A 22,237-nucleotide genomic window follows, 5' to 3' on the forward strand; every position below is an offset into this window, starting at 1 on the left:
ACTCCGAGTACATGGTTGTGAGAAGGGTGTCAACGTGACGCTCGTTTTCTTATTTCCCATTGCAGAGCAATGGGTTCTCTACTCGTAATCGTCAAAAGTCAATCTCCTCTTGTGTGGGATGTCATGGGGACAGTGGGAAAAATTCCCTCGTAACTGCACTCGCCCAATCTTGATTTTAAGCTTTTTGAAGCAGAGAGAGTTGGGGGTGGGGGGGGAGAGACGTGGGGAGCCGGGCGAGGAGAGGCCGAGGCGAGAGTCTCACGGGAGAGTGGCCGAGCCGGTCGTGCCACCACTCCCGTTGTTGATGTTGGTGGCGTTGGCCGCGGCTCCACTCTGCTGCCTTCGCATGAGCTTCTTCTCCTTCTGCCTCTGATTCTGGAACCAAATCTTGACCTGCGCGGCAAGGGAGGGAAGGGAAGGGGGCCAGCGGAGCATGGGCAAGGCATGGCAACGCGTCCCGAGGGCACACGTGGTGTTAGAAGCTCGAGAGATGTTTTCATCTAGATTTGGAGCTTTCGTGACTGCAGGAATCCATACTCTTTGGTTCTTTCGGTAAAGTCACGCAGGTAGAAATAAAATAAATCACGACGTTTCGATCGCAACACGTTATCAGGTGGGACAACCACAGCAAGAAAAAACTGCTGAAGTAGGCGACAGAGCTGCCGTGGCACGAGGTTATATAGACTATATAGGTAGGGTACATGGGTTGGGCTAGAGATGGGGGGGGGGCAGAATAAGATATGCGGTGGCGACGAGAGCTAGGGGGAGAGAGAGGTGAAAAATGTTGATTACACGATGCTAGCAAAGTCGGGCGTTTGGAAAGGATGTTTGTTGTTTGGCTTTTTGCACAACTGTGGAACAATTCGAAGCTCGTGTCTTCTTCTGTGAAAAAGAGCTTTATAGCTCATCGGATTACAGCAGTATAAATACATTCTGATTATGACACGGTGCGGTTGGCAATCTAAAATAACCATTTGAGGTCAAACCCTCCCTCGTGGCATTACATCGCGTGTCATACCGACGAAAATGCCAAATACTTCAGCCGTATTAGGTGTGAGATCATTGCCAGTGCATTGGCTGTGGCGGTGCTATTCCAATCACGTTGATAGGTGAGGTGTTGAATTCTCTTCATCATCCGATAGGACTGGAACAGTCTGGAGAAAAAGAAAAGACAGGCGTCATTTCGGGGAACATTTTTTGTTGCCAGTGCAGAAGAAATTCAATTATCCGTCGCATACGTTCACAATATTTCCAAAGGTAATGTTCCCAAAATCCAGACACAGACTTCTAAATGCAGGTGTCATTTTTTTTTAAGGAAATGAAAACAGTCCATATCTATGAATGGAAGCAGCTTTGGATCGAATACCTAGGAACACGGTACAAATGTTACAATTGTCCACAAAACACCCAAGTGGATGATACATAATAAAGGAATATTTATTAATGAAAACCTGCACATAAAGTATTATCTTCCCTGTGCAAAGTAATAATTGTCCCATACTGCGGTAACCTAGCAGGACTTTCCAGTGAGGCACCTCCGATTGGCACAGTGCGAAAGAAGTTCAGCATACATACACACATACGAGGCTTTCCTGAGTAAACCAGCGTAATAAGTAAACAATAAAATAGAATCTGTCATGACAATTCGCAAAACTACCTCCTAGTACTGCAAAGGGCTCACTGCCACCCCCTCATGCCCCCTCCCAAACACAGCACCCACGCCTGGGGCAGGGGGGGGGGGGCTTGGAGAGCCTTTGGGAGGGCGCGGGAGGAGGGGGGGGGTTGCTGGTTGTACAGCGGGGCCGTGGAGCGGTCACCTCTTGGTAGTTTGCAGTAAAATGTGCGGTAATTAGTCGGACCCTATTCCCTTCATTTCAGTGAGTCCCCATGGTATGCGGACTCTCCCTGGGTATTCCCCAATATGGGGGCAACTCGTACAAACAATCGATGTCTGTAATAATATCTGAAATACGTCCAGCGAAAACTTTGCAGGACATTATTGTTCGAGCAAATAAAAAAAAATAAAAAAAATTAGAAACCGATTAGCACGGTTGGTGCGAAAGAAGTTCAACATACAGTACATACGGAAGCCAATGAAACTGCAATGACTAAAAACCTCTGTTAACTCGGACTCAAGACCACTCATGTTCAGACAGCAGGGAAAAATACCCTGTGCGGAGGCTAATCCTGAAACATGGAGAAACGCCTCAATGTACGTATGTTGAACTTCTTTCACACCATACGTAGCCAGCCGTGCTATTCAGAGGTGCGGATGTCTCGGCAGAGATCCATGCAGCAGACGATCACCAGGCACATCACCTACATACTCTTGAAACAGGTCTGCAACTATAAACAAAAATGTCGTGTCAATCAGGAGAACATGTCACGAATGACCAGTCATTGCAATGTTTTTACGTGAAAACTCAACATTTTATGCTGTCATTGTGCAATTCCACCCTTGCTGGATGCATCCTCAAACACACATGCTCTAGAGGAATAGCACAATAGCCTGCTGTAGAATACGTCCCCTAATTGTGAGTTGTGTAATGTCACCGGCTCTGCTAATTGTCGAGCCTTCATAATGCAGAAGACGTGGAATGCTGGATTGATGCTTTCGCTTCGTAAAATATTTCATTCCAATTAACGAGGCACTGAACAATCACAGGGCATACAATCTACAGGAGATTAACATTCCGTGGATTATGTTCACCTTCCACGCATGTCTGACCGACGTCACGCTTGCCCCAGGTATTTTTGTCCCCGGCTCATGATTTTGACTTTAAAAGGAACGTCCGCAGCGTTGCGTTTCCGAATCGCATTTACAGCCGTGTTCGAGTCTTGACCTCGAGTCCTCGACATCCCACTCCGCTCGGGAATCAAGACTCTGCGAGCCAGGAAGATGTTGGCTGGTTTCCTGCTGCTGCATTGCCTGCATTTCGCATTCGTTGCGCCCTATCCCGAGAGCGCTCGCGGAAGCCCTCTCGAAAGCCAAGCCCTGCAGTATCTGACCGAGGACGATGCTCTTCTCATACGCAAGCTGCAGTCTCGCGTGAGTATATTAAGCGCGCTTACCCACACGCATCCGCCGATGCAGTCGATTCAGGTTGATTTAGTTTAACCCAAGCGAGAACTCAAGAGACCAGGATAGAGTCTCGTTTGCAAGAGTAATGTGGGCTCACCAAAATGGTAAAAGGAATCAAATGAAACAAAGGTTCAAGAATTTTAGCGAGTAAAAATCATCGTATTAACAGCCGCATTACGGGAGGAATTGAAAACGGTGAACACAAATAATATAATCCAATGTTAATCTAAATAAATTTCCTGTCTCGAAAGTTGACTCGAACAAATGTTCATTGAGTCCACAAAGCGTTGAAGTGCACCACGGATATGGGGGGCTGCCTTGGTGTTGTGCAGTATAGTTCACATTTAATATCTGAAACAACGTCGATATGTAGCCCACATGTTATCAATATGCTAATATATTCACACGTACAAATCCAATATACATGTATTAATATATGAATCGACAAGTGTATGTACAACCAAATGGGTTATGGGGAGATATACGAGTTTATCAGACCAGTGGACAGCTGAGAAGAAGAGCTCTGTTTATTTTAGAATCAGAAGAGAGATCGACAACTGTGAATCGTAACATCCCATGACCACTTCAGTGGATTCCATTAACTTAATCTCAAACTCGTCAGAACCGTGTCTGCAAAACGAACCTTTGCCACAGTATTCCACAAAGATCACCCAGTTCTAACGTTGTCTGTTTCCTTTGCTCCCCACAATAGTTTACCTTTTATTCGTACCCCTGAATATAGTTAGGAATCACACACACACATTTTAAAAGCTTTGAAAAGCAGGATAAATCAAAATGTAGGTTCAAAAAACAAAGCTTTGGTTGCTTTGTTATGTGTAAGCGATCAATGCTGCAAAAGCGAAATCTTAATCGTAACGGTGCATCCCTTGGACGCGAGGGTTGGTGGATCACACAGATTTGTGTGATGCTCGAACCTTCTGGGTGGGCGACGTGGCCAAAAGAGGGCAGTGCAGCAAGTGGGTTCGTGATCTTTGTGAACATTCCCCTCGGACGTGTGGCATTTCTCCAGGTTCTGTTATTTTTACTTCAACGCAAAATACACCTTTAAAAAGGTCAACGGCAAAGCTTTCAAATGCAGGACCCCGATTTAAAAAAAATGTTCTTTAGATTAATTAAGACTTTCCCGGATGAGCACAATCGGTAACGTTGCACTTTGCCGACGGGCAAACGTGAAAGCACCAGATGGTGGACAGGACACGTGCGCGCGTGTGTGTGTTTGTTGGATTAACGAATGGCGCTTCAACAACCTGCTGGTGTTGCAGATGAATACGGCGTTGGAAGGAGCCATGGTCGAGGAGGTGGAGGACTGCGGCGTTGCTGCCACAGACGAGGTCCAAGGCAGCCGTGAGAACCGTGCCGCCCTGCGCTCCGGAGCTGGGCAGGGTCGCTCATCCAAAACCCTTTTCCAGCCTCAGCGGTACGCGACTGCACACGGAAACTTTCTCGAACCCCTCCTAACCCTCGCGCACACGGGTTTTCCCCCAATTTACGTTGATCGCTAAATTTTTCTTTGAGAAATGCTTTTGTCGTGTTTAGTTTGTTGTCGGTCTTGCAGCGTCCCAGAAAATATCGAGTGAGGAATTAAGCCATTATCAGCCACCATCACTACTGCTACTACCATCATCATCGTCGTCAAATTACCTGGCCCATCTCCTCGCAGCCCTCGCTCACCTGTGCACACAGTCGCCCCACCTTTAAAACTGCTTTTTGTGTCTAAGTGTATGTTGTACTTCTCCACACCTCCGATTAGCACGGTTAACTACATACGGTGCAAAATAATTTCAACGTACATACGTAGAGCAATGTTCATCATCGGCCACTGTCTATCGCCCGCTGGACGGGGGTCTCGCCACACCGTCACCCACAGCCCATTCTCATATTTGCACCTGAGTTTAACTTAAAGGCCCCATCTCCGTGGTGGACATGCTCTCGGGTTGCGTTCTCTGCTTTGGCTGCTATTTTGTCACCAGTCTTGTCCACCGGACACCGCGTGTGTGCCTGCCAAAAGGCCGCTTACTTTACTTAACGGTCAATACGTTGTCTCTGATTTGCATTTGATCCGTGTGTTCCTCTTTCTAATCATCTGATGGAATTCACATTACTGTCAATCTATCACAGTACAGTATATGCACCTCCAGTAATAGGTACACGGCGGCTGTGTCTTCTATTCACATTTTCGAGAAATGTTGGGGTCTCCGTTAGATGGTTTGTTTACTTAGGTGATGCTAAGAGTACAACTAAAATGGCAGGAATAAAAGCTCATCTGTATGATGCGGAAGTCATATTTTTAAATTGTTGTCCCACTGATCAATCCATAAAACATTTGATTAACAAAAAATTGGAAAGAAATCTAGAGCAATGTGAGCAACTATTAGTGACTCGAATGGAGAGACTGATCATTTGCATAGGGACAGAGTGTGTAGAGTTTGAATTGAGATAAACAATTAAATCGTATGACAATGGTGTAAATATATATTAATGATCCTAAAAGGCCCAAAACTTATAATGATAAAGCACAATGCTGATGCTTATACGCTCCGATATAATTGTGGGTTTCTGCCAAAGTTAAGCTTTCCTCACATTGGTATCCATGCTCAAGAAGCAATAACTAAATGTGGCCCCTCTGAAAATGAGTGAAGAACCACTGCTTGAGTGTCGAGACGCAATTACATTGTTCTCTCCCTCTCTGTTCCTCCTTCTCCTTGCGCTCAATGCACGCTTTCGCTCTCTCTCGCTCTTCTCGCCCCCTTCACTGGAACAAATTGCCCTTCCACATTAAGCAGTCACCTTCGCTCGCTCGTTTCTGCTCCACTCAGAACTCACTTATAGTTCCAGAGCTCACCCCACGAGCCGTTAATCACCCCCTCTTAACCACCACCGTTACTTTTACCTCTTCATATTCTCATGATATGGCTTTCACTCATTCCCCATTCATTCATTCCATTCATCATCGTTTACTGCCATCAATTTCGCTTTCACCAAATTCACGCATCACAGATGTGCCCCCCATTGCTCCCTCTCATCTATTACATTCACCTAATCTCTATCATTACATCCATATGTACCATTGTTAAGTCTGTGTAAAGCGCCTTAGTTAAGGCGCTAACTAAATTCCTTTAAGACAATATTGAGAATGTGACTATCGTGCAGGCCATGTGACGCTCTTGTATTTGTTGCGTAAACCACTGCGCCACCGCTGCCCCCCCCCCCCCCTGGCACCTTGGTTTGGTTTGACACAGCACGGGTGCTTTGCTTGTTGCACTGGGGACGATGCAGGTTTGGTCGCGGCGTGCCTCCTCCGGCTGCCGACTGCCCCGAGAGTGCGGCGTCTTGGGCCGGGCTCCAGGACGGCAACGCGGACCGCGCCAGCCGCTCCGAGCCCTTCTGGCACCGCACGCGGCCGCAGCGCTTCGGCAAGAGGGGTGGGGACTCCGCCAGCCCAATGTGATCTCTCACCCAGAGCCCCATTCACGTGACGCTATTTGGTTTGCCACCTGCCCGTTGTTATGGACCCGTACGGTCCGGGAATTGGCGTCTGTGTTCGGTTGGTTGGTCGGATGAATTATTTGTTAATGAGATCTGGAGGTCATTGTGTTTAAATGTATTGCAGTATGTGCTGTACTGCAAGGTTCTGATAGACCTAGGCTGAGTGAGAATTAATCTGGGTTTGGTCTCTGGAAAAAGGTGGCAATCCTACATCGAGCACCTGCAATGGAAACAACATATACTCGTGTGGTTCGTTGTGTAGACATATGTACTTGTATATATGCAGTGATATGACCCAATTATATGACCCAATTATATGTCTATGGTGAATATACAACTAGTATATTAATGTTAGTGCTAAGATGTAATGTGTATAATAAATACTCCATTGAATTACATTATCAATTCCAATGTCTTTTCATTGAGATATATTGTTCAGTTCTCGCTGTTGGTGCACAGTATTCCAGTATTCAATCTGCTGGTCACTCCATCTCTGCACCTTGAGTGTGGTCACTGATATTACTGCTATTCTGTCAACACTCGTGTCTATTGGTCATTATGTGTCTTGCCTAATCCATAATAAAGCTTTTATGGGTTAGATCGCATACATATAAACGTGTCGTTAAACCTGCCACCACCCGACACAGACAATTCGCAAGGTTTGTCACGTAAACAAAACGTGCCAATTAGTTACTACTTCAGAACACCGCTTGTGTGTTGGAGAGTAAACCCACAACATTTACAATTTGAGTACGACGTATTGCTGGCGATTACAACAATCAGCTTCACCAGGGAAACGTCCTCATGCCGTCAATATGCAATTAACACGCGCAAATCAATGCAAAGTAGTGCGCACTTAGCAGTGGTGCGATATGGTGGAACTCTCAACTTCTATTCAAGTCACCAATTTTTGCTCTAATTGTACCAATAGACAGTACATGTAGCATAGTTAGGTGAGAATAATCACTGTTCCTGGGTGAATAAAAGCACTCCGTTTTGCTTGAGTCTTTCGGGTCCTTGCATAAAAATGTAGGTTAGAAGCCCTCCTGAATTGTGCCTGATCTGACACTGATATCCAAGATGGCTGACAATAGAGGGAAAAAAATAGGTAAATCACTCAATTGCTCTTTAAATAGTAACCGAGACAGTCAGACCAAATGATGCATGCAGCAAAATTATAATTTTCGTCTCAGAGAAACCTCAAGCAAGATTGTGGTTTAATTCATCCTGGAAGCATTCCGGTAAGATGTGAACCAGAGCCACAAAACATATTACACTTGAAGGAAGCTTGGCATACGTGGGCGAGGTCTCGAGAGGGTGTTTATGAGATGCGCACCTCATGTAGGGAGATAAAGCAAGAGCTCCGGAGTAACTATGGTTGCGCCCCTTATTTCCCGTGGCCCCTTGTCACAAGCTGTTTTCAGGGCCTGTCCGTTGCACAATCAGGCCATTGAGATCCAATGGATACTCCACGATTTTGATAAGACTAGTAACCGTTTTTGTTGCTACTTGAACTGCTCTGTATTGGTTTAAATAATATCTATCTGACAGAAAATGGGAAAATTGGAAGCTGCTAATCTACAACAAATACGGTTTCATTTGGCATCAGTTCTGGGGTATAGTCTGTTCCGCATTAATACAGTATACTCCATAATAAAGGTTTTTTTGGGTTAGATCACGTAAATGTGTCGTTAAACCCGCAACCACCCGACACAGCCAACTAGTAAGGGTTTTCACGTAAACAGAACATGCCAATTCGTCACTAGTACAGCACACCGGTGCGTTGGAGAGCCAAGCCACAACATTTACAATCTGAGTACGACGTTTCGCCACTAATTACAACTAGCTTCATCAGGCGACAGCCAGATTTGTGGAGAAGTGTAACTGTTTCGTTCCTTATTTTGAGGTGTAGATGTGGTGACCACGCTTCTGCGCTCTTGCCAAGTCATCAATTCCCACGGAAGAGCAATACCTGATCAAACCAAGGGCATCAAAACCACAAGACTTTAGGGGCAACAAAAATTTCACAAACCTCATGTCCCATTAAGAACCATATTACAATAGGCTGTGCCATGTACAAATTAGCACAATACGTAACGAAACAAATACAGCTCTACATCGGTAGGACCTCTTCGTTAATCAAAAACTCTGAACATCTCGTAAATATAATTAAAGATATTAAGCTTAATCCTAATGATATTCTCGTAAGTGAGGATATGTCCTCCCGTGTCTTATTAAGGCGCAATTCTTATCCCAAATATTTCTAACCAGTGATCAATCGATTTACTTTGAGAATCGGACATCCCCACCTATCCAGTACAACGCTAACAGAAAACGTGTTCTGTAAAACGTGCCAAGTGTTTCACAACGGGGCCTTATTAAACACACGAGCCACGCAGCAACGTGAACACAGAGCACTCCTTATATAATAACTGAGCCGCGGGGTGTTTTTCTTATTCGTCTTCTTCTCAAAGGGACACAGTCGTAATGCGTCACCTCGTCGGAAATGCATACAGTAGTACAGTATAGATAATGTTTTACAGTGATTGCATATCCACTTAAAAAATATCAGCCATGGTCAATCCACTACTGGATGGTCTCTCAATCTTGCATTTTGATAATCCACCTTTTAATGCTATGTAATAGTGATCTACGTGATAATGAGCTTAAACATGAGAGTGTTTATAATGGGTAAAGATACGCTCTGCCACTAACTTCATACATCCCAATTGGTTTTCTAGAACACATCCGCTCCACAAAACCCTTTGGAGAATGAAGCTAAATATAACGATATGTAACAAACTAAAACTCAACACATTCTTCAATAACGCTTTGCGGCCTTAAAATCAACATATCTAAAAGGCGATGTTTTGAGCGAAGACCTTTCTGCATAGCACTCTATGGAGTGACAGAGTGGATAGTAAGATAATAAAGGTTTTATGGGTTAGATCGCATACATGTGTCGTTTAGGTTTGTCATGTAAACAAAAACGTGCCAAATAGTTACACGTTCAGCACAGCGGTGTGTTGGAAAGTAAACCCATAACATTTACGTATATTTACGCGATCTAACCCATAAAACCTTTGTTGTGAAATGTGAATATTGGTCGCAAAAGCCTACGTATTAAACAGGATAGAGTTGGAGACTGCACTATACACCATGGGGCCTGGTGATATATGAATAGTTACCTAATAGTAGCTGTTGGGTAACAGACAAATCCTTCCGTAATCAAAAAGTATTGCTCACTAACTTGATTTACTTTACTTTCATGAATGTCTACATTGTTGTATTTCTCAGATTTATCCGCCTCAGGAACTTAGGGCAGTTAAAAATACTGTCATTGAAATGGTGATTAGGCCCAGCAATGCATTGATAAGTGGATTGTGCCTTGTGCTCACCAGAACAAAGCTTCCAAAAATGCAGTGTGCCAGTGTTATAATTTTACTTTTAATATAAATAAATGTATTTCGATTTTTTTGTAACGTTGAAGCGTTTGTATGTTACACTACGTACTACGAGGGGACTGAGGTGACTTAATATGCCAATATCATAGAAATCAGAAAACATTTAAACAAATGTAATTCTCAGCAAGGCCCAATGGTGTTAAGTGTAACCTGCATCTCTCACTCTCCACTGTATATTTGACCTCTATTCATGTGCTGTGAAGATTGACTTTGTCCTAAAACGTCGATTGTTATACATTTCTCATTTTAAGGCCGTAGTACTCTTGACGAAATGTGAGTTTTTTAACAGTAACGATGAATGGCATCACAAAATGGGACCTTTTTGCCAGTATCAAAGTATGAACAAGTAAGAATATGTTTGCCTGAACGGGTAAAACGTATTCTTATTGTTTAGAATGACATCACTTTTACATTTCAATGAGTCGGTTCACAAACGTCACTACGGCGTGATTTTAATCGTTAATTATTCATGATAGCTTAAACTGGCGGGGTGAGTATGTTCTTTGCGTGTATGGGGGGGGGGGAACAACGCATTTATCAATAGAATATAAAACACTGGCCTTAAAATGAAAAAATACATATTGGGCGACGTTTCGGCCAATGACCCTCCTTCGTAACACAGACAATATATCGGAGGTGAAATTTCGGGCAATAGCCCTTCTTTATAGGGCATAACTTATTTTGTTGTGAGATATTTTTGTTGTTTCAAATTGACACGTGTTGAATGTTGATGTTGTTATTTGTGTAGCATTGACGACGCAAAAACATCACCTGACACCATTAGAACCTCCTTTGCCAGTAGCAAAATATGATCATTGGTTTTTTTATCCTTTTATTTGGCAACAAAACTGAAATTGATATCAATTTCAAGGACAGTGCATACATTATCAGAGTTGTGTTTTTTGTTTGCATTTTGATCGCAGGTATTGTAGTCTATGCAAACATGACTCCTTGTAAAAAAGGTGTCAGTTTTGTTGCCAGATAAAAGGGTAAAAAAATAATTATCATCACCGGGCAGTTGAAGGGTGACTCCGTGTGACGTCACCGCCACTGACATCACCCCCCACATGCCGCGAGACCGATCCATTCAAAGCGGGGAGGGCATTTTTTTTACATTACACAACATCACACAATATTCATAGAAAGTTACTATTTAACAACGTTTGACAATTTAAAAAAAAAAAATTCCAGCTTAATTAATGGGCTAAAACAATGTTATATGGATTGCAGTATTTAAAAGATAGTGATTAAAGATGTATATCCTCACCCCGTGCAGTGCACTTGGTATCTCCCACTTACACAACGCGACACTCATAAGAACGCCGGTGCGGGCTTTGGCCACACGGTGATTGCAGCGAGTGTGGAGCAAGTCTCTGCGTTTATTTGCTTTGCGAGTTACTTGGAAGAGCGGGGAAGCCCCTGGTGGTTGTGCTGCAGCCCGGTTCGCAGTGTTTACCGCTGACTCACGAGGTAAGTGAAGGCGCCATTCGCGACATGCCTCGATAGCGTGGACGGGAAGTCCGTATACCCCTGCCCAAGAGGCTATCACAGCGCGTGAATGTTAATGCGGTATAGGGACTTTCCGCCCACCCCCCCCCCCCCCCTTTATGTCCAGACTAGACCTATAGAAAATCTATTTGATAAAATATTGTTAAATAAATATTTTTATAAATTGGAGCACATGCTGTGTGTGTTGTGAGGGTCCCATCGTTTAAACTTTAGACAGCACGCTAAGTCATCTAATGCCTGGTGAAAACCACTTTTGTATAGGAATCTTGACCCATCTGATAGCTACACGGTTGACATCTATTGCTATTGGTTAACGTCAGACTGGAACACCAATTTAACTTAATGTGGAAAAATCAATGGTGATTGATTTGTTTTCCTCTGACATTTCTGTCTGCAGAACACATTTTTACAATGCCACCTTTACCTGCACTGAATAAGGGTCATTGCCCGAGACGTTTGTCGATTGGCGTTTTGTGATTTGTCCTTCGTCAGCAATATCGGGTTATCGCTGCCTCCACCATGGTGCTTGGATATTAAGCATGAGCCCTGTCGAGCTATTTATCAGAGCACGATACTTACACACTTTTTTTCCTGCATTTTTTTGCTCGTATGTATTAGGAAAAGTCTGCGTCTCAGTGCGTACTGGTACACGGGCCTTTAAAATTGAACACAGCAGGAGTACAGTAGTCTTAAAGTTATAGACCCAAAATGGTGGGATTTCCATCTTGCTATGACAGGGACAAGTATATTCTTTGCCACAGTCTTCATTAAGTGGTGGTGCACACTCGCACGACGTCCATGATGCGCGTTTTGCCAACCCCTCAAAGACACTGCGGCTAGGTTGACCTTGGCCACGTGTACAGTTCTACAATTTGGAACCTGCTATTACTCAACCGAGATACCATCCCGCATAGTCCACTCGTATTAATTAGGGTACATTTACATCAATTCTCAATGATTGTCACGATCACTTTGGCAGGGTTGTTACCAAACAAGGAGTGGACTAAATGTTATCTCACAAGGAAAACCAGCCATCAAATTTTGATGGCAACATCGATAACATTCTGTTGATGGGACTTGTTTGGCCAAAATTAAGCCACCATTGGTCAAATGATGGGCCGGCTCTTCACAATGCCACAAAGCCCTCCTCTCGTGCTGGTGATGAGTCACTGGATGCTGAATATTGGGCCCATGGCACTCGTTTCGAAGGAAGCACACAGCATGCGGTCTGGGACCCAAGAACCCGAACAGCTTACATAATTCTAGAAATTGTGTAACCTGAGATTTATCCTAACTCCTAATTCCATAAGGTATTTACGCGAAATAAATCTCATACATGCTGTGATAACTAAGGGCTGCTCGATACACCCCTTAGTCCATCATTACGTCCACACATACGTACTCTCAAACAATACGGACACGCAAACAGACTCACAAATACACAACACCAAATACACAACAACCACCACCGTGACATTACGGCGCTTGTGCCAGGCTAGGTGCACGAGACAGGCCCAGGTGTTGTTGTTTGGCTGACTTGGCAAGACTGGCAGATACAATTACACACGCAGAGACACGCACCAAAACCTGCAAATACATGCGTGCACAAAAGCAAATAATATCATAATTAGACACATTTTCCACATACTGTATAGGCATTTAACAAACTCTGAGCTAGTACCCGTGAAGGCCGACACGGCGTACGATAGTTACATACATCGGTATACACAAAAACACTCAGGCACGAACATAAATCAGAATCTGATGAGCTATGAAACTCTTTTTCACGGATTTCCAGTAGGGGCACAGTCAACATCCCCATGCAAAATAACACACATGAGTGGTCGCACGCGCTCACACATTCGCACAAATAAGTGCACACAAAATCACACATTGTTAACACATTCCTGCGGAGGGAGCTGGTAGGAACGTTGTGTTGCTTGGTCAATGGCCAGGGTCAACGGCGGCATGGTGTATTCCGAAAATATGGCCGACTGTGAGGGCGGGCACAAGCCGGCGTGAGTAGGTTAAACGTTGAGTTTTATAAGGGCACCACGGGGTGACCAGCCCCTCCCCACTAGGGGTCGGCACGGTTTGAACCGACTCAAACTGGTTTCAAATTGAGCAAACCAAACCAAACCAGCGACGACTGAACCAAACCAAACCAAAACCAAACCAAACTAAGCTAAACCAAACCTCTTGAGTTGGCTTGAACCGAAAAGATGCGCGGCAAACAATATTCACATTCAATACAAATATCAAGTGTATTAATCGCTAATTTCTACGCAGGCTTTCTTCATATTGAGATTCACTAGCAAGTACTGGACGACGATGTCGTCCACAGCCATCTCCTCAAGCTTGGCACGCCCAATGTCCTTGAACGCAGTGTGGTAGTTCAATGGCAGTGAAACCCCAACACTAGGCAACATCCGCGCCCACGAGCGCACACACATCTCGGCCTTGAACGTGCACTTGTGCAGGTTTGGTCGGTCGAGAAAGGAGCGCTTGGCGGCCGAGTTTGCTCTCTCGGAGGGCACGGACGGCGCCGGGATAGGCAAATAGTCGAGGGCCACGCGTCGTAGGCGCGGGTACTTGCCGCCGTACAGCTTCCACCACTCGACGACGTCCATGCTCAGGTCCTGAGTCGGCTCAAGCAGGAAGCGGTCGACCTCGGAGGCGGCGCCGTCGTGAGCGTTGGGCGCGTAGACCATGTCAAAGAGGATGTTAATGCCGCCACGCGGCGCCGCCTTCGTCAATGCTGGGTAGCGCTGGTTGAGAATGTCCGTCATCATGTCCTTGATATTGCTGTACTCGGTGCTCGAGGCCGCGGGCTTGGGGTGGCGCAGGTCGAGAAAGCGGGCGACGCGGCTTGGTTCGGACGAGAGAAGGTCGCTGTACTTGACCATGTAGTCGGAGATGGTCACGGCGGCCGAGCTCACGACCACATGAGGACTCGGGCGGTGGATCATGCAGTGGCTCAAGAGAGCCTCCTGCGTCGTGATGGCGTTCGAGATGGTGCAGTACTCCTCGGCGCCCATGGCATCGGAGATGGCCGCCGGCTTCTCCAAGAACTGGCAGAGCAGCGCCGCCTGCTCCCACTGCTCGTCCGACAAGCCGGCCTGGCTCCGCGACCAGCCGGGCTCAAGGCAGATGGCGTCGATCACTTGGCGCTGCCTTAGCGACGCCGTGAGCATCACGTACGTGCTACCCCAACGTGTGACCACGTCGAGGCAAGGCGGCTGCAGCGGGCACTTGAGGTAGTGCCGCGCGAGCGACGTGTAGGCCGCCCTCTTCGTCTTGCGGATAGCGCCGAGCGTCGCGCGGAGGCTGCGCAGCAGTGTCTCGAACGCGCCGAATGAGGCCTTGACGCCGAGGTTGACGCAGTGCGCGATGCACCGCAAGCAACACGTCGAGCGCAGGTTGCTCCCCTCGAGGAGCATGAGGGACTTGGCGGATGCGACGGCGTCAGAACCGCTGTCGGTGACGACGGCGAGCAGGCGCGGCCACATGCCAAAGTCGGCGAGCAGCTCGTGCAGGCGCTGCGCCATGCGCTTGCCCACGCCTTCGCCCGGGGCCACCCAAAATAAGTCAATGATGCAGTTGCACATGGAGAACGACGCCGGGTCCATCCAGTGGAGGGTGACCGAGAAGAAGCCGGTCATGGCGTCGTTTGTCCAACCGTCGTAGGTCAAGGAGACGCAAGAGCCAAAAGTAGTAAAGTACTGTAGCACGAGTAGCTTGAGGACGACATACATCTCGAGCATGCGGCGCTTGACCGTGCGCTCAGACTTGGGCTCGTAACCCGGGGCAGCTCGTTGAAGAAGAGTCGTAAAGGGATCCGATGTTACGTGTTTATGGCCTAGACCACTCGTCGCGATGTACTCGGCGACAAAGCTGTCCATGGCCTTGCTCGCGTGCGCTGACATGGGCGTGGCCATCTTGGACTGCACGAGCAAACCCTTCCCCGTCGGCGGCGACGTGACGACCGTGGGCGACTCGGGGTCGACGATCCCATGGGTCTTGAGATGCTTGATACGGGTGCCCGAGGAGGTGGAGCCCGCGTACTGGAGGGTGCAGATCTTGCAGGTCCGGCTCTGCACGTCGCCCGCGGCCTGGCTCGTCTCAAAGTACTCGTCGTGCCACAGCGCTCGGGACACACGGGCCTTCTTGGGCTTGGGCTGCGTCGTGGTCTGCAGCGCTGCGGCGCCGAGGGTGCGCATGAGGCTCTGCCGCGTGTCGCCGCGCGTGGCGTCCGGGCTCTCACGTTCGCTCGCCATCGGCTCCTCGTCGCTACCGGCGTGTTTGGTCTCTTCCACGTCGTGGATGAGATACCTTGTGATGCTGGAGCCGCCGGGGATGGCGCCGTCTTGAGCCGCTCGAGCCATGGAGATGCAATTGCAAAGTGAATTCGCAGGCAAAGGCAACTACAGCATGTCCTTTCGTGTCACCTTTACAACCAACCAAACTAGTTTGAGCCGGTTCCACCCTGTCCGAGCCAAACCGAGTCGGTTTTCGTAGCCCCAAACCAAACCGAACCAGTTCAAACAGAGCCAAACCAAACCGATTTGGTTCGGTTCAAACCGCGGTTTGGTGGTTTGAGCCAAACCGTGCCGACCCCTACTCCCCACCCAGCCCCACCCACCCTCCCCACCCTCCCCTCTCCACTCAGCCCCACCCCTCCCATTTTTGGATGCACGACGGACGGACACAATAATCCCCTATGGGCTGGTGTAACCACGAGGTTCCTACCAGTAATAACATGGATATATTTGCAACACTCAGAACAATGGTGTCACAGCGGCCATATTGCACAGGGACTTAACGGTGGCCATGTTGCACAGGGTCTGCACGGTGGCCATGTTGCATGGGGACTTTCACGGTGGCCATGTTGCATAGGGTCTGCACGGTGGCCATGTTGCATGGGGACTTTCACGGTGGCCATGTTGCATGGGGACTTAACGGTGGCCATGTTGCATAGGGTCTGCACGGTGGCCATGTTGCATGGGGACTTTCACGGTGGCCATGTTGCATGGGGACTTTTACGGCGGCCATGTTGTATAGGGACTGGGGTGCGTTCAATACCCATTGCGTTTACGAGAGAAGTTGGCTATTATTGAACAAGTTGGCTCTTATTATTTTAGGACGCCAAAAGCCTCATAACGGCGAGGAGTTTATGGGAATTGTGCGGTTTCCTCCAATTGACTGAATTTGTACACAACGCTCAGCGAGACGGCACCCCAGACGTGAGCTCCTTTTATGCGTTGGCAGCTTAATAGGTCGTTCAATAGAAACGCGTTCTGGGGCGCCCTGCCTATTGAACGCACCCAGGGGCGCAGCCAATGGGGTATGTGGCAGCGTTATGCGATGCATAGGGGCCCAGTAGGCAACACGGGAGGGCCATACTCGACAGATAAACAAGTTTCAAAAGAAAATATTTTTTTTAATTCCGACAATTCACCATGAATGCCAAAACACATTGTTACAAATTAAACAAATATTTCCGAAAAATACGAGGCCTAAAATATACTAGCGCTTACTGGTGTTTGTCACTGATCACCAGGATGTTTTGCTCACCCACATGCACAAGACAACTTAATTGGGGGTATTGTACCTTTAAATAGTTATTATACCTTTAAATCGTTATTATTAATACTGCCACTGTGAGACTGTCTTCCTCTCAACCCAATACACGGTTGCAACTAAAATAACAAAGTTGTAGCCTAATATTATTGTATACGTGTTAAAAACATCCGTAGTAGCTATAGGTCGTTGCGCTGTATAAAGAGGATATAATGAATCCGCGACAATGAATGATCAATTATGTTAATGAGGGAAGCCAATCGGCGTCAAGGAGCGGTCGAACGTGTGGCTTTTTCGATCCACAAATCGTCTCTTTTGAGCCAAAAATAACGTCACACAGAATCACTTTACTGTACCGATTTTTTTTATTGTATTCAAAATGTCAAAGCTCGATCCATGCTCGAACGCTTATCGAAACAATCGATCGATTCCCGTTTAATCGAGCATTGCATCGTTAAAATGCATAGATTCCTGTTCCAGTATTCCTTATATGGGCATAGCCACGAAACAAATTATTGCATGGGCCTAAATCATTAACATAATTTATCATTAATTCTTTCGCATATTCATTGTATCCTCTTGCAGCGCCCCTGAAGGCACCCTCAGGTGTAACGAGAGTCACGATGTAATCCCTAGCAACCACTGCCACCACTCGTCAATCTTTGTCATCTCGCTCGGATGTGCACGCTCTGCGTTTTGACCAACGTCACTGGACTTCTTGGTGACGTCACTCACCTTATATACCATTTAGTTGTACCCGTCTCTCACGAATTTGCTTGAGTATTTTTGTTGGTATCCCCGGTCCAGTGGAAAACCAGTAACCGTGGGACTATAATTTCACCTTTGACATGGGTGAACTAAAATCCCTGACCACACACTATTCTCAATGATTGGTGCATCGCCTGCTTGATAACGTGCGTCATTTCACGTTATCCAGTGACGCTACCAACACAGTACCAGATAAGCACTTGAAGTGTGAAGTGTCATAGGTGCGTGGTGTGTGTTTGGACGGGGTGTTCGGTGGGTGGTGAGTGTCTGGTGACTGATGCAAATAGTGAATGCCTGGTAAGTGGCGCGTAGCGAGTGAGGCGTGGTGTCAGGTATGTATTGAGTGTGTCTGCGGAGGGAGTTGTGTTATATGAGTAGTGAGTAGTCAATGGTGAGTGAGCGGTGAGAGTCGAGTGAGTGTCTGGTGACTGTAAGAGGCATGGTGAATGTCTGGTGAGTTGTCAGGTATATTTAGTAGGTAGTGAGTGTGCCTGATGAGTTCATGGTGCTGGCGAGAGAAAACATGTGCGACATGGAAATTCTGGAAATGAATAATTATATTAATGGGACCTTTTTGCCGGTATCAAAAATTATGAAAAATAAGAATATTGTGTACCCTTTTCGGCAATAAAACAGGTGTTAAGATGTTCAAACACCAAAATAGATACCTTTTCTAAGGCATCAAGTCTGCATTAACCATACATACTTGTGACAAAACGTGAAAATGAACATGCTCTGATAATTGATGCATTGTCCTTGAAACTGATTGGCCTACACCAGAGACAGCCTTCTTAATGGCCTTGTCTCACCAGTGATAGAGCAGAGAACGCCAAAGGTGAACAGGATAAAGACGATGCAAGTATCGAAACTCTTACAGATCGGTGCGAGCAGTTATATCTATGGGACCTTTTTTTCAAGTATCAAAAACGATTAATAATAAGAATATATTGTACCCTTTCTGGCAATACAAATTGAATTCCCTGTTTTATGCAGAGCGATGGCAGATGTGGAGAAGGGCAAGAAAGTGTTTGTGCAGAAATGCTCGCAGTGTCACACCGTTGAGAGTGGCGGCAAGCACAAGACTGGGCCCAATTTGTGGGGCCTGTTTGGTCGCAAGACGGGCCAGGCTCCAGGCTATTCGTACACTGATGCCAACAAGTCAAAGGGTATGTAATTTGCCATTTCATCACATTCCCACTCCCAATTGACCGTTGACCTTGTCGACGAGGAGGGAGACTTAAGCAGTAACTTGGTGATGAAGTCGCACGCTAAAGTGCGATCCAAGTAAAGTTTAAATGTGAACATAATAAAGGCTGTGGACACCTGAAATCTTATTGTCAAACATCTTGTTTTTTTGTATCTCTGTTGGTATAATTTAACGTATGTGTATATGTGTGTATCTGCTTTACACTGATATATCAAGGAATCACCTGGGAGGAAGATACACTCTATGTCTACTTGGAGAACCCAAAGAAGTACATCCCTGGCACGAAGATGATCTTCTCCGGAATAAAGAAAAAAGACGAACGTAACAACCTGATTGCTTACTTGAAGAAAAGTACATCGGAGTAAGCGATGAAGTCTACGGATTAACATGAACTATTCTTTTAAAGGCCTTTATTTAACATATTTACTCTTTAAAGTCTCGCCTAATGGACTTATCGTGGAATTACTGTAAGAGCAAATAATGTCTGACACTATTTCATATATGCACATAGGGCGTTGTATTTCTTTGGCTTAAAACTACCATTTTTTGTCAGTGGTGTATGATATTCTTTTAACATTTTATATTCCTGCCACGTGTGTTTTAATTGCTTGAAGCAAATGTAAACAGATTTCATGTACAGTGAAATCTCTCGAAGCCAGAGTAACAATGGAGAGAGTTGCCTGGTTTTTTGGGTATGCCTGGCATATTGAAACTAAGCAAATAATACTTAAAGTTTCATTTTATTTAACCGGAACACCCAACACATCTAACGGACTTATTATAACGTAATACTACATAGCTACATTTTCATAACACTGTACAGTTTAATCTGCATCACCATCACTCTGAAGCAAAGGTGGAAGGCTGAAGATATTTTCGAATGAGTTTCATGTAATTAATTATATTTCTAAAGTGTGAAGTAAATGCTTGAGAGCACTAACAGTAAATGGACCTGCACAAGCGGGCAAGGTCACTGAATTCCATATGACAGATAAGATAAGTACTGTATTGTAGCTTTAGAATTGCTAGTGTGCATGTGCTTACCCAGAACTCTGCCTTATTCAAGTCTGGCTTTGTGATGTTTTACTATTGTTTTGGCATATTGTGGTTTGAATGTTTGCGTTCGTTTTATAAGATTTTTGTTTATGATTCCCTATGTAAAACTGAGAGTGTGACTCCTTATATTGTTTTGTTAGTATTTTGGCTGCCATATAAACACTACTGTTGCACAGTTACATGCAATGTCTATGGAATGATACTTTCATTAGAACTATTATCAAAGTCCATAAAAAATACAATTCAACCCTTTTTGGGTCATCCACACAGTAAAAATTAGTGTGCGACATTGCGACTTAGTAAACGCATTTGTTGTATAGTAATTGGGAATGAAAGGCCCATTTGTATTTGTGTGATAGTGCACAGGATTCAGCACTTTGAGTTTGTTGGATGGGTTTTTGTGAAAAGCTGAGAGTTGGCAGCATTAAGATGGTGTTAAATGTTTAAAATTACAGTACATCGAGACACTTAATGTTCGACATTAACCATGTATAACTTATGAGTCCTTTGTTATTTTTCAAGATAATAAAAATAAAGGCTTCGAGAAACTGTTCTTATTAATCGGTATATGTTTTGAAACGCATTCTTGATAGTGAATTTACTTGAATGGTTGTTTTTTTTTTACCTTGCGAATCACTGAACTCTGCTGAGTGGCATTGACGAATCAAGTCTTAACAGCTGGACAGCATTAATAGTTGACGCATTGGCACTGCCCCGATGTGTGCAGGGCTGACAGTTTATTTCTACCTCTTGGTTATTTCTGAGAGGAGTTGCTGAAACGGGTTTTTTTGCAGCAAAACATACTGCAAATTTCGATATGAAATCCACTGCTGGATAAAGGCCTCCCTGTACAATGTCAGTTACTGGATTTATTTCAACTCACGGCGCTGGTCAGTGTGGTGTTGATGGGTGAGGTCCAGGGCTAGTGCGCAGATATCACTCGCCGCCTAATATTAGCTCTGGTGAAGAATCAAACTCAGGTAGCGAGATGAATAGTGCAGGCAATGAACCACCGTGCATGCCACTGCTCCAGTTCACCACCCATATGGAAATTAAGATCAAGCCGTTGTGTGTCACTGCTTATAGCAGAAATTCCAACGTCAATATATGTACTGTATATATAAAAGTATAAGTATGATTGGCAATATTTCCCCTGTAAAGGATATCGCTGACAGTGGGTTTGATCCTGAAAATCATAAATATGCATATACTGAGAACATAATGCGATGGAAAGTTACTTAAAATGACAGGATTCATGTGTTTTTGTAAGGTTTTATGGAGGGTGAAGACCTTTTGTACAGACTCGAAGCTGTAGAGCTGCTGTACATGCTTCTCAGATTTGTCTTCCATCTGGACAGTATTTGGAAACCTTTCCTGAAGTTGGTAATTTATTGCTGTAATACACCAGAAGTATGGAATTTTTTTAAACTCTCAATCACTTCAGGATTCTTTCAGCATCAACAAATCAACACTTTTAAACATACCCTACTGGCTTACATAATGTAAACTACATATTATTTGTAATGCCTTTATGGGAACAAATATTTTTTTAACGAAGTTCAGAAAGTGTTGTTGAAAATAGTCTTAATATGAATTCCCGTGCCGATGCTGTGGATGAGTGGTAATGTTTTGGGATAATTCGAATAATCCCTGTAGACTGTCTACTTAAGGCGGGCTCAAAGTGCTTTGTAGATACTTCTTCCTTGTCTTCCATCCTTTCTGTAGTTAACGCACGATATTGTTAAGTAGCAATTTGAGTTAATTTATGTAACAATATAGCACGCTTGTGGCAACGTTATATGAAGGCATCTCCAGAGTCCCTTCAGGGTTCACAGACAAAACGGTAACTTTAAATAGGCCGTCCAGAATATAAACTATTGCAATATTCATATCATAATCTCAAACATTATTCCGAATCAAACATTGCTTAATTTCAATATTGTTTTTAGTTCTAAATGGTCTTAGTTATTGGTGAGTTTTTGTAGTCGACGGACTCCATAACAAATAAACCAAAAATACCAATATTTGTCTTTGTGGTTCATTCGACAGAGTAAATAAAAGAGT

General features: G+C 45.1%; 2 protein-coding genes across 2 annotated transcripts; both read left to right on the plus strand.

The window, feature by feature from the left end:
• The first annotated feature begins 2,876 nt into the window (after positions 1–2,876).
• LOC144938035 (uncharacterized) lies at positions 2,877–7,005 on the plus strand. Its single transcript, XM_078865725.1, has 2 exons — positions 2,877–4,520; positions 6,380–7,005. The coding sequence occupies exons 1-2, from the start codon at positions 4,231–4,233 to the stop codon at positions 6,549–6,551; spliced, it is 462 nt and encodes a 153-aa protein (XP_078721851.1). The 5' UTR covers positions 2,877–4,230; the 3' UTR covers positions 6,552–7,005.
• A 4,358-nt stretch (positions 7,006–11,363) lies between these two features.
• Positions 11,364–21,730, plus strand: LOC144938036 (cytochrome c, somatic-like). The gene is made up of 3 exons (XM_078865726.1): positions 11,364–11,523; positions 18,904–19,076; positions 19,334–21,730. The coding sequence occupies exons 2-3, from the start codon at positions 18,908–18,910 to the stop codon at positions 19,480–19,482; spliced, it is 318 nt and encodes a 105-aa protein (XP_078721852.1). The 5' UTR covers positions 11,364–11,523; positions 18,904–18,907; the 3' UTR covers positions 19,483–21,730.
• The last annotated feature ends 507 nt before the right edge of the window (positions 21,731–22,237 follow it).

Source organism: Lampetra fluviatilis, chromosome 21, assembly GCF_964198595.1.
Source record: "Lampetra fluviatilis chromosome 21, kcLamFluv1.1, whole genome shotgun sequence".
NCBI lineage: Eukaryota > Metazoa > Chordata > Hyperoartia > Petromyzontiformes > Petromyzontidae > Lampetra > Lampetra fluviatilis.

Bases quoted from the DNA above. Each gene is read 5' to 3' on its own strand.
- LOC144938035 (XM_078865725.1), top strand. From the start codon at position 4,231: ATGAGCACAATCGGTAACGTTGCACTTTGCCGACGGGCAAACGTGAAA. The intron at 4,521-6,379 runs GTACGCGACTGC...GGGACGATGCAG, and splicing joins ACCCTTTTCCAGCCTCAGCG to GTTTGGTCGCGGCGTGCCTC.
- LOC144938036 (XM_078865726.1), top strand. From the start codon at position 18,908: ATGGCAGATGTGGAGAAGGGCAAGAAAGTGTTTGTGCAGAAATGCTCG. The intron at 19,077-19,333 runs GTATGTAATTTG...TGATATATCAAG, and splicing joins TGATGCCAACAAGTCAAAGG to GAATCACCTGGGAGGAAGAT.